The sequence below is a fragment of the Aquila chrysaetos genome, chromosome 5, assembly GCF_900496995.4.
Source record: "Aquila chrysaetos chrysaetos chromosome 5, bAquChr1.4, whole genome shotgun sequence".
Classification (NCBI taxonomy): domain Eukaryota; kingdom Metazoa; phylum Chordata; class Aves; order Accipitriformes; family Accipitridae; genus Aquila; species Aquila chrysaetos.
The window spans coordinates 58,231,869-58,246,734 of record NC_044008.1 but is presented as its reverse complement, the minus strand read 5'-3'; the positions used below and the strand labels follow the sequence as shown (position 1 = coordinate 58,246,734).

Below are 14,866 nucleotides of genomic sequence, written 5' to 3'. Positions count from 1 at the left end.
ATTTTATTTTTGTTTAATACCATAAATTGTGGTGGCACTTTCCTTGTGTTATTTGTTGCTCCTGACATCACAAGAGTTCATCGGTGCTGACCTGTCTATGAGGACTGCACCATCACAAGAGCAATAAAACCCACACAAAAACATTTTTTTCAAGACATATCATTATGTTAATTAGATAAGCAGATTGTGATATTAACTGCTAGTTCCCAGAAGTGTGACAGTTACTTGCTGTACAAGGATCATAAAACTGTCATGTATGGTGCTCTGACTTATTAATGTACAGTATTGATTTGGTACAGCATCCTCTTTTGCAACGGTTCTTGCTCAGGATCTGGCTGCCGTTACACTGAGACTTTCTTCTCAGCTCATTGTGGATGACACCACAATATAAATAAATTTTAAAATGGGAAAGACTGGTAATTGGAGATGCAAAAGTGGGTAGGAAATGGAAGAAACCACAACGATAAGCAGGAGGTCAGTGGGTTGTACTAGACACGTTTCTTCTGTAAAGACCAAAGGTTTTTTTTTCTCCTGTAAGATGTCAAGGGTTTGGGGCTGCAGTATTTGAAGCTGAAGCACTCTGTAGATAAAACGCACATTGGAGCTTTAGTGTGGACAAAGAAAAAAGAAGTCTTCAGCCGGTACGGCTAACGTCTTCACTCTGTCAAGCAGTCATTATAGCCTGTGGATGGAAACAGACTGACCTATTTCTGGTCGGTTTAATTAGCAAGGTGGGAAAAACTGGAGAGCTGCCCATGCTTTCGCTCCCCTGGCACCCAAGCACGTGCTGCGTGAACGCATTAGCGCCAGGCAAAACCAGGGCTGGAGGGCTGCTCCTCACTGCCATGCCTCCCCTCCGGCTCTGCATGCACCGTGGGCGGAGGCAGGGCAGGTCTGGGGCTTGGGCAGCGGGGACCCGACCGTGCAGAGATGGGAATGGCACGTTCCTGGCTGCGCAGGCTCGGCATGAACCATGCTGGGTCTCTGCGGGGATGGGCGATAGACCTCTGCCACCGGGCACGGGCACGGGCACCTGGTGCCTGTCTCCGGTTGGGGTACCGGTCTCCCAGTGCCTTCCCATCCCGGTCTGAAGGGCCAGGCTGGAGTCCCGGTCCTGGCTCCTGAGCCACGGTCCTGTACTGGGGTCTCGGTGCAGGGTGCTGGGCTGGGGTTATGCCCAGGGTCTCAGTCCCTGTCCCTGGATCCGAGCACCCATGCTCTCCGGGGCTCCTGTCCCAGCCTCTTGGGCTGGGCAGCTGGGCAAGGTTCTGGGGTCCCGGTCCCAGGTTGGGATGCTGGGTCAGGGGCCCTGTCCCCTGTGTGTCAAGGTGCCGGTCCCGGGCCTGTCGTCCCGCTCCAGGATGGTGCTTTGGGAGCCGGTCCCCGTCCCGCGGTCACATCCCGGGTCTCGGCCCCCCTCCCCATCCCAGCGTCCAGGCCCCCACCGGGGCCCTCGTCCCGGGGCGGCGGCCGCCCCCCCCCCGGTGCGCCAGCGCGGCGGGAGGCGAGGGGGACTGGGGCGGGGGCTACGCGGGGGCTGCCCCGCGGCGGCCCCGCCGCCACCGCCACGGCCGGGCGGGGCCATCGGCGTCGGGCAGCGCGGCGCGGGCCGCACACGGCGCCTGTGCCGAGGGGCAGGGCCGGGGAGGCGGGCGCCCCCTTCGCCTCCCTCCCCTCCGCTTCCCGTCCCTGCCCCTTCCCCCATGGCGGCGCTGGGCGACACGGCGCGGCTGGCGGCGGCGGCGCAGCGCGGGGCGGCGGCGCTGTGAGGAGCCGCGCGGGGCCTGCGCGGCGCGGCGCCGGGCGGGCATGGCGGGCCGCGGCCGCCGCGCCTGGCTCAGCGTCCTGCTGGGGCTGGTGCTGGGCTTCGTGCTCGCCTCGCGCCTCGTCCTGCCCCGCGCCTCCGAGCTGGCGGCGGCGGCGCGGCCCCGCCGAGCCCGCCCGCAGGGCTGCCGCCCGCCGCCCGCCGCCGCCGCCGCCGCCCCGCCGCGCCGCCCCGGCCCGCCGGCCCAGAGCTTCCTCTTCGTGGGGGTCATGACGGCGCAGAAGTACCTGCGGAGCCGCGCCGTGGCCGCCCACCGGTGAGCGGGCGGTGGCTGGCTGGCGGGCGGGCGGGCGGTGGGGGGGCGGCTCCGCTCTGCTGCCTTCGGCTGGGCTCGGTGGGTTCGGCTGGGATGGGTTCGGCTGGGCTCGGCTCGGTTCGGCCATGTTCGGCTGGGCTCGGCTCGGTTCGGCCACGTTCGGCTGGGCGCGGCTCGGTTCGGCTCGGCTCTCGGCACGGCCGTTTCTCCTGAGGAGCGGCTGAGGTAAGAGCCCCCGGGCGGGAGGTCTCCCGCGGCGGGGCCCTTGCGGCCGGGATCCCCCCCCTCCCCGCCGGCTCGGGGACCGCTCGCTCTTCCCCGGGGCAGGTGTGAGCGAGCTGAAGGGGGCCCCTCGGGGCACGCTGAGACCCGGCTGTCCTCACACCAGCCCGGGCGCAGTGTGGGGAGCACTGGGGCGCTCTCCAGGCGGCCGGGCCGGGTTGTGGGGAGGGAGGTGCCCCGAGCGCTCCTCCGCTGCCTGGACAGGTCGACAGAGACGTGAGGGGTCGAGTTGAGTCGCGTTGACGCTCTCACAGGGTCTGGTTGAGCCGGTACCTGGCAGACGGACCCAGTGGTCTTGCCTGAGGGTCAGGCAGCCCCTCCATAGCGAGGGGGCACCTGCCACCCGTCACTGGGGGAGACACGGTCGTCAGAGTCCTTCCCTCAAAGCTTCTGCCTTGGGCATGGTCGCGTCACGCTGGTGCAGTCCTTGGCTGCTGCTTCTGAAGAGAGCCAACAGCCTGGTAATAATAATAATAAAGTTTGGAGACCGCTGTAACCCCCTGGATAGGGGAAAAAAAGACTGCTGTGCCAAGCTGACAGCGTATGCTTAGGAACGAAACTCAGAAAAACGCATCTGGGAACAAAGAGTAAAATCAACCTCCTCTTGTCGCAGCTGTTGCTAAGGCTGGACCAGGTAGCGAAACAGCTCAAATGGGGAAAGTCAGCTTGGGTGAAACGCCTCTAGCTTTGGGCTAGTGAAGCTAGTGCCAGAATCGGGGTCTCTGAGCCATGTGTTTATTACCTGAGTACACCTCTTTTTGGAGCAGGGACACTCTTTGTGCTTTGCACCGCGTGCTGCTCACTGTAGCCAGCGGCGTGGTCTCCAGCTGTAGCTGGGTATCGACGTGAACGTTGCGTGCTAACGGGAGTTCTGTCCAAAGCCTTGGCAGCATCAGAATAATCATCTCTTATGTGAGAGACGTGTCTGTGGCTTTGGAGAAACTCTCTGCTCTGCTGAAATATGCTTATTGCTCCAGCGTTCGCGCCAGCAGGCAGTGCTGGGAGGCTGCGCGGGAAGCCTGCTTGGGAAATCTGAAAGAGTTAAGAGCTAAAATGTCAGCTCGGGTATACCCCAGCTCCGATTGAACGCTGCACAGCCAGTGCTGTCAGAGGAGCAGCCGGGAGCTCTGGGGCGGATCTTTCTCTAATAAAACGTCCCCTTCAGTCTTGTACTAGAACAAAACCTTCTCCATCTCCTGCCTGCCCAGGTTGAAAAGTATTTGGCCCTATTGGCCAGTAAGAACAGTATGGCAAAACTGTGTATGATGGACCACCTCCTCCTCCTCCCACTGTGCAGCTCTGGCTTTGGGAGAGGGTTGCTCTCTCTCTGTATCATCATCAGATGCACTAAAATTGCTTAATTTGGGCAATCTGAAGCATATTGTCCACCAACAATGGTTTTAATGGTAACTTAATTCCTTCTTTCAGCAGTAGACCTGTAATAAAGTTACAGAGAGTGCATGATTGATGCTTTGAAATGGGTGAAAGAATCTATTTCTTCAGGGTTATGTGTTCTTCTTCGCCATGTGGGATGAAACATTTTGGATTGCAAATCTCATGAGCCATGTAATTTACATTTACATACAGAAAGGCTGGAGTTGTGTTGGGACATCACGTAACAGGTTTTATGGCAGAATAGTTTGTTTAGCATCAATCAGATTTTGTGTCAAGAATTCAAGAAAGGGAAATTTATCACAATATTGTCCAGAGATGGGTGTTAGTTGTGGAGCATTTCACTTTGCTGGTATGGGAAGGATTCATGTCCCTGGCTTTGCCCGTGCTTGTTGAACAGTCCCGTGCTGTGGGAGAGCTGGGTTTACAGAACCAGATCTGCAACATCTGCTCACAAAAAAAAAAAAAAAAAAAGGCTAAAGATGCAACTTTAGAAATCCAGCTATGCAATCGGGCTCCTTCAGCCCTCTGAAGGAGATCTGAGTATCACTTTTTCCTGCACTGCTATTTTGGTTTAACCTCTAGAGATGAAGTCTGCTCTCAGAAGTGATGAATAAAGAGACCTCTTAACAGTGTCGTAGGGCTAAATGCATTTTTCTCACCTCTGTTGCTAAAAGAAACTGGTGACAGGAAGACATCTTTGGGGGAAGGTGGGGAGGGGGGAAGAGGAAGACAAACCTGAAATCTTAAATGGTTTTTGATTGCCATGAAGTACTCAAGCAGACAATTGCTGGGATTACTACATTGACAAAGCATCCTGGTGAGCTGAATCGCTGGCACAGCGAGTGAAATGGGAAGCTGCTAGCAAGGCATTCCCGGGGTGGCAGCGTGTGCAGAGCCTTGATACTACGCTAGCCAGAGCGCTGAAAGGAATTAGGGATTCAGAGGCTGAATACCTCCAAATTGCTGTGGCTCAAAGGCCATTTACAGACACAGCTAAAAGGGACTGGAGCGGAAAGCATTTGCTGATCCTTGCTGCTGTGAATCCAGATAGGGTCTAACAAGAGGGGAAGCAATCCACTTCCTGAACATCAATCACGAGCAAAATGACCACTGCAAGGCAAAACGGGCCTGCTGGATTTTCAGGAGACGCCGGCTCTTTGAAACAGTCATGCTTTTGTAGTCTGCAAGGCAGAGAATAAGCTTTTAGATCTACAGGTTTTCGGAGGGCAGATTTGTAGCTTCAGCAGTTATTGCATCTGACAGCCAGGTTAGCAGAGCTTCCCTTCCAGGAGGCCAGTGAAGTGCAGCAGCAGAAACTGCAGTGTCACATCAAAGGACAAGAAATAGTCAGGAAAAGAGCTGTGCAGGAAGGAGTTAAGGTATGGCTGGGGTTCAGGGAAAGTGCAACAATATGTGCTAATGGTTTTGCAGTTGAGGGGAGTTGTCCTAAAAGAGCTGCAGGAAGGAGAGGATGGGAATAAGCAATCTCCCAGAAGATTTAAGTGTGCTGTCTCAGGAACAGAAATATCAGGCAGTTAACCTTTTTTTTTTTTGCGTAGCAACTAGATTTCCTGGGAAACGTGGCAGGAGACTAGTGTGAATGCAGTTAAAGGCGAGATGTCAGAGGCTGGCCTTTGGCAGTGTCTCTGCAGGAACACAGCTGCAGTGCTTCTCAGTTTGGGACAGTCCCCATGGCACCTTGAAGTGCCACGAGGCCACACACATGAGGACCACAAGCGATGCTTGGGCTCGTGCTAAGCCATCCCACTCCCGCAGCAGAAGGATGCCCTTCAGGAGGCTCTGTTTGAAACGTCCTGCCACACTGTTCACGGTGGCTTACAGGAAACAGACTGGACTGGAATCTAAATACCTGAGTGCTTGGAAAAGCTTAAGTGAAAGGCATCCAGAAGGATTTGGGGTCTAAAGGAGTTTGTATTATCTGTCTAAGCCTGCACTAGCTGCTGCAGAAGTGTAATACAAAACACATTTTTGTGTTTCTTCTAAATTCAGAGCCTAGGTCGAGGCTTGTGTGGTATTTGGTTTTGGTCCTTTCTGGTTGCTAGTGAGGTAATACGATGGATTGTGGAGCATGCACTCTTGCCTCTTGGGAGGAGGTTGTGTGAAGTGACTTCGAACATCGTGACAGCGTGATACGCATTGTGCTTAATGTATCCATCATACTGCAGTATTGCAATAGTGAGAACCTGGTGTGTCCTGCTCTTGTATCCTCTAGCAGACATATGACATACTTGGCCTTTCCGAGCAGTAAGTTACCTAAATTTTGCAAGAATGTTTAAGGAACAGTATGAAACAAGTACAGTGAGAGCAATTGGTATTGATGCATGGGGGATAAGGAGAAACAAAGTCACCTGTGTACCCCAAAATAACCATATGGCCCAAACCTCTGAGGCACTTGGGCTTTGATCTTAGTCTGACCCTCTGAGTATCAGTGTGCTTACAGATGATGGATCTGTTTCTGTCCCTGTTTCTACAAGGAAGGTGGAAGGATATCCATGGACAGAAAACTGGCATCACTTTAAATTGGAGGACTTTAATTCAAAGGACTCTAAGGAGCTGTGGAAGCTGCTTGGGTTCTCCGTTAAAGCTGAATACCAAACTGTCCTGCAAAAATTTGAAAGGAACTCCCCCTCAAAATCTGAATTCTGTAATGCAGATCTTAACTGACAAGCTCTTTTAAACCTATCTGGAAATTTAAAAAAACAGCTTGTTTTTCTGACCTCTTGTGATGGTCATCTGCAGTACCACGTGCAGGAGCAGCATGCTGGTTTCCGTGCTCAGTTCTCCTGGCTAAGCTGTGATTCATTTGCTTCCCCTGTAGCAAGCGTTGCTGGAAAGATGGGACCTTGAAGAACAGTTACGCAAAACTGGCCCTAATTCAACATGAAATTTAGCTGAACCATGTATTCAAGAAATCACTCTTTTAGGTCCGTTATCTTGCCGAGTTCTTCACAAATTATGATTTTCTTCAGCATAATTATACAAGATGACTATTTCTCAAAACTTTAAATGGTTTCTCTGATGTCCTCTAAGGGAGGTTCCCAAGCAGCAGACAAAAACCAAATACATTTTATGTAATCGCCCCCACTTTGGGTCTCTACAAAGGGAGCACTCTGCATAACACCACTGACTGTGCTTCTGCTGAGTCTGCAGAGCTGATAACAAAGCAAGGTAATACAAATAAATAATAAACACTGGAAACCGAAGATAAAACATTGCAGATCAGTGCTTCTCCTGCTCCAAGCTATGCTTCTGAAACTTCTTTTTAAATGAAGAAATGACTTAAGACAACATTTGGTGACTATAGTAGTGGTCACTTTTTAGAAAATACTGGGGTTTTTTAGCACTTTCTTTGTGCACAGTTTTCTGTATTGCATGAATACCTGTACCAACTGTGATAAAATCTTTGCACCCTGTTTGCTTGTGACTTGCTCCGATTAGGGTATACATAGGGTATCCAGTGCGCAAAACCAGTTAAGGGATGGTAAAATTGACTTGGTAGCCACCGATACTGGAGCAGTCCTAATGTCCTCTGCTAAGAGGTTTCTTCTAAGGAAGCATTACCTAATTTTTCTATGTTTGTGTTCGTTTAAATTGCACTTTGAGTCGCTTGTCAACGCTAGCTTCTACTTTGTTGGAGTTATGTGCCCTGTGCACCGAGAGAAACCAGGTCGCACACTGTCATGCATGTTTTCAGTGCTGCTCCTGGGGAAGGTAATAGAGAGCCTTGCCATCCTGATTCATGCACATCCTCCTGTTTAACCGAGCAGATTCAGATTACACAGAGGAGATAAGGTTGGGTTCTGTCAGAGCAGTTCAGTTGCTGGGTTTTTAAATGACCAGTTTAGTACATGTATCGGTTGTATTCAGAACCTGGTATTTGTCTCTGGACAGAGTTGAAATGGCCTTAAGCTGCCTGAGGCCACCAGTGATCACTGCAGTGGAGGTGGTCTCTGCAGGTGTAGATACAGGAGTTGGGTGGCAGAAGTGTCATGACCGCATTTCCTTTAAACAGTGGAGGGTGACGCAGAGCCCTTGCAGGGGGAAGGAGGGCATCAAGTTTCACTAAAAATATTTTCTCTTGGTTTTTTTTATTATCAAACATACAATTCATTTGCAGATACAATCTGCAAGTCTTATATTAGAGAAGCCTTGACCAGGAAAGCAATGTCAGCTGGTGGGAGCGGGTGCTGGTGGGGCCACAGAAGTAGGAGGGTGTTGAGACAAGAGCTCTGTGCCTAAGGAGCGGAAGGGGTCAGGTTGCGGCCCATAACCTGAGAGCAGACACGGTAAACTGGACTTCAGGTGGGAGGATGGGCAAGAAACATAGCTGTTAACACACTAATCTGCAGAATTGCTTGTGATTGAGCCAGGTCTGATTCTTTGCAATGTCAGATAAAAAAGTTAAAAGTAGCTTTGATCAGAATTCATCCATACATTTACCAGTCCTTAATTCTGCTGATAGCTGGGGTCAGAAAAATGTACTTAAAGTTCATCTTACAATCTGTGGTTTGGCTTCTTTGGCAGAGTGCAACAACGTGTTTCCTGAGCAAACTGTTCTTTCTGTATTCTCTCCCCCAAAAAGGGCCGCAGCAAGCTGTGGCTTAGACATAAGGAGCAGCACATGGTGACTCCCATTGTTTCAGCTGCTGCTGAGCAGTGCTTGCATTGACACAGACGCTCAGGCAATTTTTCGATGTGGGAGCATATTTTGTCTGTCTGGGTTCAAACAAATGCTCGAAGCCACAGTCACAAATAACACGGCGAGTTGTCTCATCCTAGAAATTGCATTGTCACAGGAAATCAGCAAAGGCTTGGTCAAGCTGTGCTGGGGCACGGTCGATGTGAGATCTTGAGGCTGAAGTAACGTCGTGGTGCCAACCCAAGTCACACACTGATCCTTGGGGTGTGGTTATTGTTAGGGCATGGTCTTTCTGTGTGCGTTGTGCCCTCCATGTATGCAGGAATATGTCTCTGGTTTATTCCTGTTTTAGTATGAAACTTAAATGTGGCCCAGATCCTTGAAAAGATGGGGTCAAACTGGCTTTGAGCTGAGGGGTTTAATGCAATATGAGGACTGGGAATCAAATGTGCCGGGGCTTATGGATGTACATGCATTTTGTTCCTTCTCCATTGAATGGGAACTCTTCTCTTGACGATATTTAGGGGGGTCCTGAGGTAAGGGTACCTGGTTGGAGAGAAGGAATAAATTTGAACTGGGAACCAACAGAAGGGGTGGTGGTGTAAAAAAAAAAAAAAAAAAACCAAACCAAAACAAAACCCACTTGAAGACCGCTCCACAAGAGTGCAGAAAGGAGTGACTGAAGACATCTTGCATTGTCCGTAGTTTGTAATCATTACAAAGGCAGACCTTTCAGGATCTTGAGAGTAAGTCTGAAAATTCATTGTTTGCTTTTGATTAAAAAAAGTGAATAAGCAGAAATTTCCATAAGACTTTAGCTTATAACTTCACCTGGTGATTGTCTGGAAAGTGTTCTGGGTCTACCCAAAGCTGCAGGGGGAACTGGTCACAGTGGATGAGATGAGCTGCATTTCTCAGTAGCTTCTTCTGCCTTCTCTTTCTATGAGATTAAAATTTGAATGTATCAAGTACCTTTAATGAAGAAGTCTTTTAAACTTAGATTGGGAGTTGATATGGGAAGAGCAATTTACCATGTAGTCTTTTCATTCAAGACCAGATGATTTGTATGTGGAATGTGGGTGTCAGAAAATAAACAGCAAAACTTCCTTAATAGTTAGTGAAAGTTCAAGATATGAACATTTTTAAATGGGCAGTTTTCAATGCTTTAACAGGATGTGATTTTATAACCAGTAGTACCGTGCATTAATTGCATCACTGTTGATTAAAGGCATCAACCTCTGTTGTGAAGTCAACAGGAATGTTTCCACTGGCTTTACTCTGTGCTCTTCTGGGAAGCTGGGATCTAAACTTTTCCTATGAAACACTACCCATTGCAGTAAGAAATCCAGAAGACAAAGCTTTTAAAGTAATTGAGCAATATTCATTACACAAGGCTGAACTAGTGTGTAACTGTTAAGGTGTCAAAGTTGATGTTTAGTTAGTGCTAATTAACTGCCTTTGTGTTTGCTGGTGGGACTTAAGGAATAATTCTTCTGAAATATTTTTACATTGCAGGCTTTGTACAGTAGCTAATTCTGGAGATCTCAAATTTCAGATGGTCTGTACTGCCCAAAATCTGCTCTACTTTTGGCAAGAAACCTATGTTGAGAGGCATCTGGTAAAAGTGACAGTGATGTATTGAGGGAATACTGTGTCCTTTACCTTGAGAGCGTTTTCACATTCAGCTTTGAATATAGGTTATATTCTGATTATAGTCACCAAACATGATTAGAAAATATTCTCCCTCTGTACAAAAAGGGGCAAAACCTGTTGGTTTACCAATGAAAATAGTTTTCTGTGAAGGATACGTGAACTCTGCTTTTTCCCAGGTAGAATATGAGAAAATGGCACTGAAAGCCTAAAATTCATAATTTTTAGGGCAAGGCTGTAACAGCTACATGATTGAAAATCCTCCCCGGAGGAGGTTAAGTGTTCTGCAGTCTGCCTTGAGGAATCATCCTACGTCTCTTCCTGCAATATAAGTGACCCAGTTTGCCCACGCAGATGGGTTGGATTTGGCAAAGAGGAGCACAAAAGGTGTGGAGCAGATGTCGTTGCTGTGCTGCTTCGCACAGAAAAGGCTCCTCTTTTGTGATGTTCCTCTCTACTAAAATCTGGTTTGAAGTGTGCAGAAAGCTGATGGAGGCGCGGCTGTTGGTAGCACCAGGTCATCTGTTGGGATTACATGTTTTGCATGCATCTCTTAAGACTACGTTTCTACTAGTCCTTTGCTGGTATGGGCAGACCCATTTGAGGTTAGTGTTGCTACCATGCTCTGTGCTTCTCCAGCCGTCACAAACAGGCAGTAGTGTTTTACTTCTGTCAAAGCCCTACATGCTTCTCCACACAGCATCTGGAGAAGTTGCTGTTTGGTTGGTTTCCCACAGGGTACTGATTCTTCACAAGTTCATGTGAAATTTGCATCTATTTACTCTCTGGAAGTCAGTACTTCTGAATGCACATTTGAGCTTTTGGGGGCTTAGAGGGACTAGAAGGTGGATATGATGCTGGATAACTTTCAGGGAAGCTTTGGAGGCATTAAATCCAGTTGTATGTGAAATGTTTGCCCATCTTGGCTCCCTTTGGCTTCGCTCTGTATCTTGTGACCAATAGCTGTTAGACCAGTACCGAGTGTGCTTAAGAAATCCTGCCTGCCAGTAGTGAACTACTACTATTGAATTATTTTTCTTTCAGTTAGAGATGCAAAAATGATACTCAGATGCTTGCCATACCAGAATTTTTTGTGTGTTACACCAATTGATCTGTGTGCCATGTGAATATCCTCATTTGTGGGGAAAAAAAATAACCTTTCAAGGTGTTTAAAAAGAAAATTTGTAAAGCAGATGAGGTGTAGTTCCTTTGAGTGGCCGCTGGTAGAACTCTTTGCCTGCCTTGGTTTGCATACTTAATTAGTCCTTATTGTCTTTTTCAATCTAGAACATGGTCCAAAACCATTCCTGGCAAGGTTGAATTCTTCTCCAGCGAGGGTTCGGACACCTCTATTCCCATCCCCATCGTGCCTCTTCCAGGTGTAGATGACTCTTACCCACCCCAGAAGAAATCTTTCATGATGCTCAAATACATGCATGACCACTACTTGGACAAATATGAATGGTTTATGAGAGCTGATGATGACGTTTACATCAAAGGGGACAAACTGGAGAACTTCCTCAGGAGTTTGAACAGCAGCGAGCCCCTCTTTCTTGGGCAGACTGGCCTCGGCACCACAGAGGAGATGGGGAAGTTGGCACTGGAACCAGGCGAGAACTTCTGCATGGGGGGACCAGGAGTGATCATGAGCCGGGAGGTCCTGCGGAGAATGGTGCCCCACATTGGCGAGTGCCTGCGAGAGATGTACACCACCCATGAGGATGTGGAAGTGGGAAGATGCGTACGGAGGTTTGCAGGAGTGCAGTGTGTATGGTCCTATGAGGTAAGGATGAGGGCACGGAGAATGAGGTGTGCATTGGGGAAGGTAGAGGAGAGGGTGGGAGAGGCTGGCAGCAGGGGATTGCTGTTGTACGGCTGCGCAGCAGTTCCTCCAGAGCTTCCCTCCCTTTGCAACTTGACCATCCAACTGTACAGTTCCTACACTCTTCGTTTTCTCCAAGCGTCACCCTGGGAGAGACCTACACAAATACAGAAATGCAACAGTAAGGAGGGAAATGGAGCCTGACATTAAGCACATTGGGGTGGGGGGATGAACATTCATCATTCATAACAGATATTTTTATTTAGACAGAAAGGGAATAAGCTTATATCAAAATGGCCATGGGTCCCTGCAGTCTTGACTGTCTAGGCTTCTTTTATCTTCTCTAGCTGGGTATGTCATGGTGTCAGTGTGGAAAATAGATGATACAATTACTGTGCAGCTCGCTGCAGTTGAAATGTACAAGGCTGACAGATGTTTGCCCTGACAGTGACAGTTTTTTCCCAAACTACAGCCATGGCAGAGATGTCTCATGGTGGCTGGCACTGTCACACCTGTGTGCTGAGCTGCCTCCCAGCCTGCCAGCAGCCCAAGTCCACTGCTGCTCAGGGGACTCACTGGCAGCCCCATCCTGCAGGTGTCTGCTCAGCAGGTCCTTGATGTCAGCAGAGACAAGCCACCGCTCTTACACCGAAATGTGAGGTCTGCCCACACTGATGTGGCTGTGAATTTGGCATCTTGGAAAAAAACGAGAGGGTCCCCAGCGTGGTTGTGGCAGTTTTCTGCTGCTGTTCCTGTGGGATATTGGGGGCTGGTGGCTCCTCCCAGGGGTGAGGGGGGCTTCTCCTGCCTGGGTGTGCTGGTCTCCTTGAAGCGAGTCCTGGGTGTTTACAGACTGTCTGATTGAAAACACCTGCTGGGCTTGAGCTGCTGTTTCTCCTCTAGTACCAGGGAAAAAGCTGCTTGGTCTGTCTTAGAAATAAGGGACAAGTTGAAAGCAGAAGAGAGGGTGAACAGTTTGTCTTTTTACACAAACATTTATGACTTATATGCAACTATCGCTTTGTCCTTTTATGAGATGTGGTAAAGAGGGGGATTCTTCTGCCCGCGTGACAGAGGAGCTTTGGTCATGGATGACAACAGATACTGCTGCTGACCCAGTCTTTCACTGGCAAAGACTTCTGTTAAACTTTTGACACTGAATTTCTGCCCCCAAAAGCTGTTACTTCGTTTCAGTTCACAGTTCAGTGAGGGAATGAGGTTTCCAGCTGCAGTAATTCATTCATATCTTTTGTGCATAAAGACTTTCTGGACTAACAGTGGCTTTCCACATGGCCTGCTTACAGACCTGGAACTAGTTTATGTATTGCCAGCATTGTGGTTAGCCGTTGATAAGGAATCAGTAACTTTTTCCGCAGTTTTTAGCAGCATAAAATCTTTACTCTAGACATTCTGAGTTGAAATAAATTCTGATGTGAATGCCTGTGCAGTGTGACATTTGATAACTTACTGAAGGTCAGTATTTTGGTCCTACTGAAACTGGCAAAGACCTCCTGCATTCAATATGATCAAATTTTGGCTTGAAATAGCTAATGATAGCACACAACTGCACTAGGAATGCTATCTGACAGAATTAGATTGGCCTTTTCTCAAAATCAGTTTTGTTTGATCAGCTTCTGTCAAATTATCTGTAATGCTGGATTCTCCCAAGTGCCATGAATTACTTAGAATTGGTTTGTGTGAAGTGTATAAACTGTAAGATGTTCAGAAGTAACCCGTGAGTGTGAGATGCTAAGACTCAGCTGTTTCGGAGAGAGGGAAGGTGATGAAAATACACTGCTTCTGCAAGGAATAGGTCCACTCTCATTTAGTTGAGGCTTTTAAATTTAAAAAACTGTCATCTTTTCCTTTTTTTTTTGATCTGGTCCTCTCATTGCTCAGGCAACTAGATTAAATGTGCCTGGTATTTTATTTAAGATAAAGCAATAGCTGTGTGAAGTAACACAGCTGTCGTAACAGCTGTGTTAGGAAAGCTTGGTGTAAAAGCAACATTTTCCATGTCTTGTATGTTCATGAACATCAAGTAACAGGCCACTGTAAGTGAATTGTAAAGCGTTGTATTTCAGTGAGCTTCTGACAGAGCAAAAAGTTTATCTGTGCCTTCTCTGCTGGGGCACAGCCACCACATTCTTCACAATTCCTGTCAAAAGGGAAGCAGCGACAGCATGAGGCTCAGCAAACAAAATGGCATTGGCCTCAGAAAACCCAAACCTCAAACTTCTCCATCACTTGCTGCACTTCCTATTCTGGAGAGTCTCAAGTGGCAGCACAAATGAGGAGCTCAGGTCTTTGCAGTCACCCCCCAGCGCTTTGGTTTTTGTTCTTAGCATCTTGGACATGGAATGCCCTGCCGGACCTCAGTGCGGGTGGTTTTTTTCCCTGCACTGTTCTTGTGGTGGGCTCTATGCCCAGAGTCATTTTACTCATCTCCATGACTGTCACTGCCCCCTTTCTCTGATTTTAGGATCCCACAATGTCTTTACTGTGCTGCTCATCTTCCCTGGCTCTGGCTCTGGTGGTGTGCCCAAACGCGTCTCCAGGCCTGGCTCTGTGGTTTTTTTCTGCTCACAGCAGTCTCTCTCAAAACCCCTTTTTTCAACACCTTCCTGTGCTTCTGTCACTTCGCTGCTCTCTGCGGTGCCTCTTAGACCACTTCATTAGTGGCACTGGTTATTGCCCGTTTCAAGACTTGTAAAGATTTGTTCACACTCTTCCTGCCGCCAGGACCTTTTCAGCAAATATAGTAAAGGAATGGACACCATGATTCTTTGGACTTCCTGTTTCATCTCATCCCAGAAAGGAGGTAGCAACAGTGTGTGCAAGCTTGAGGAGAACCGAAGCTCCCTGGGCTCTGGGGAGCTTTGTCTGATGCACCCAGGCTGCTGCTTCAGGAGCAGTTTGCAACCCATGATGGATTTTAGGCTCCTGTGACCAGGCTTGTAGCCGTTGCCTTACTTG

General features: G+C 48.8%; 1 protein-coding gene across 2 annotated transcripts in view; it reads left to right on the top strand.

The window, feature by feature from the left end:
• The first annotated feature begins 1,755 nt into the window (after positions 1-1,755).
• The window catches only part of CHSY1 (chondroitin sulfate synthase 1), a 79,138-nt gene continuing 66,027 nt past the window's right edge, over positions 1,756-14,866 (top strand). The window contains exons 1-2 of one of the 2 annotated variants that reach the window (XM_030013825.2): positions 1,756-2,081; positions 11,356-11,851. In XM_030013825.2, coding sequence (XP_029869685.1) covers positions 1,810-2,081; positions 11,356-11,851 — 768 coding nt within the window. In that variant the 5' untranslated portion in view covers positions 1,756-1,809. Of the gene's footprint in view, positions 2,082-2,246; positions 2,307-11,355; positions 11,852-14,866 lie in introns of those variants that run through there. The other variant, XM_041123378.1, reaches the window with a different exon arrangement.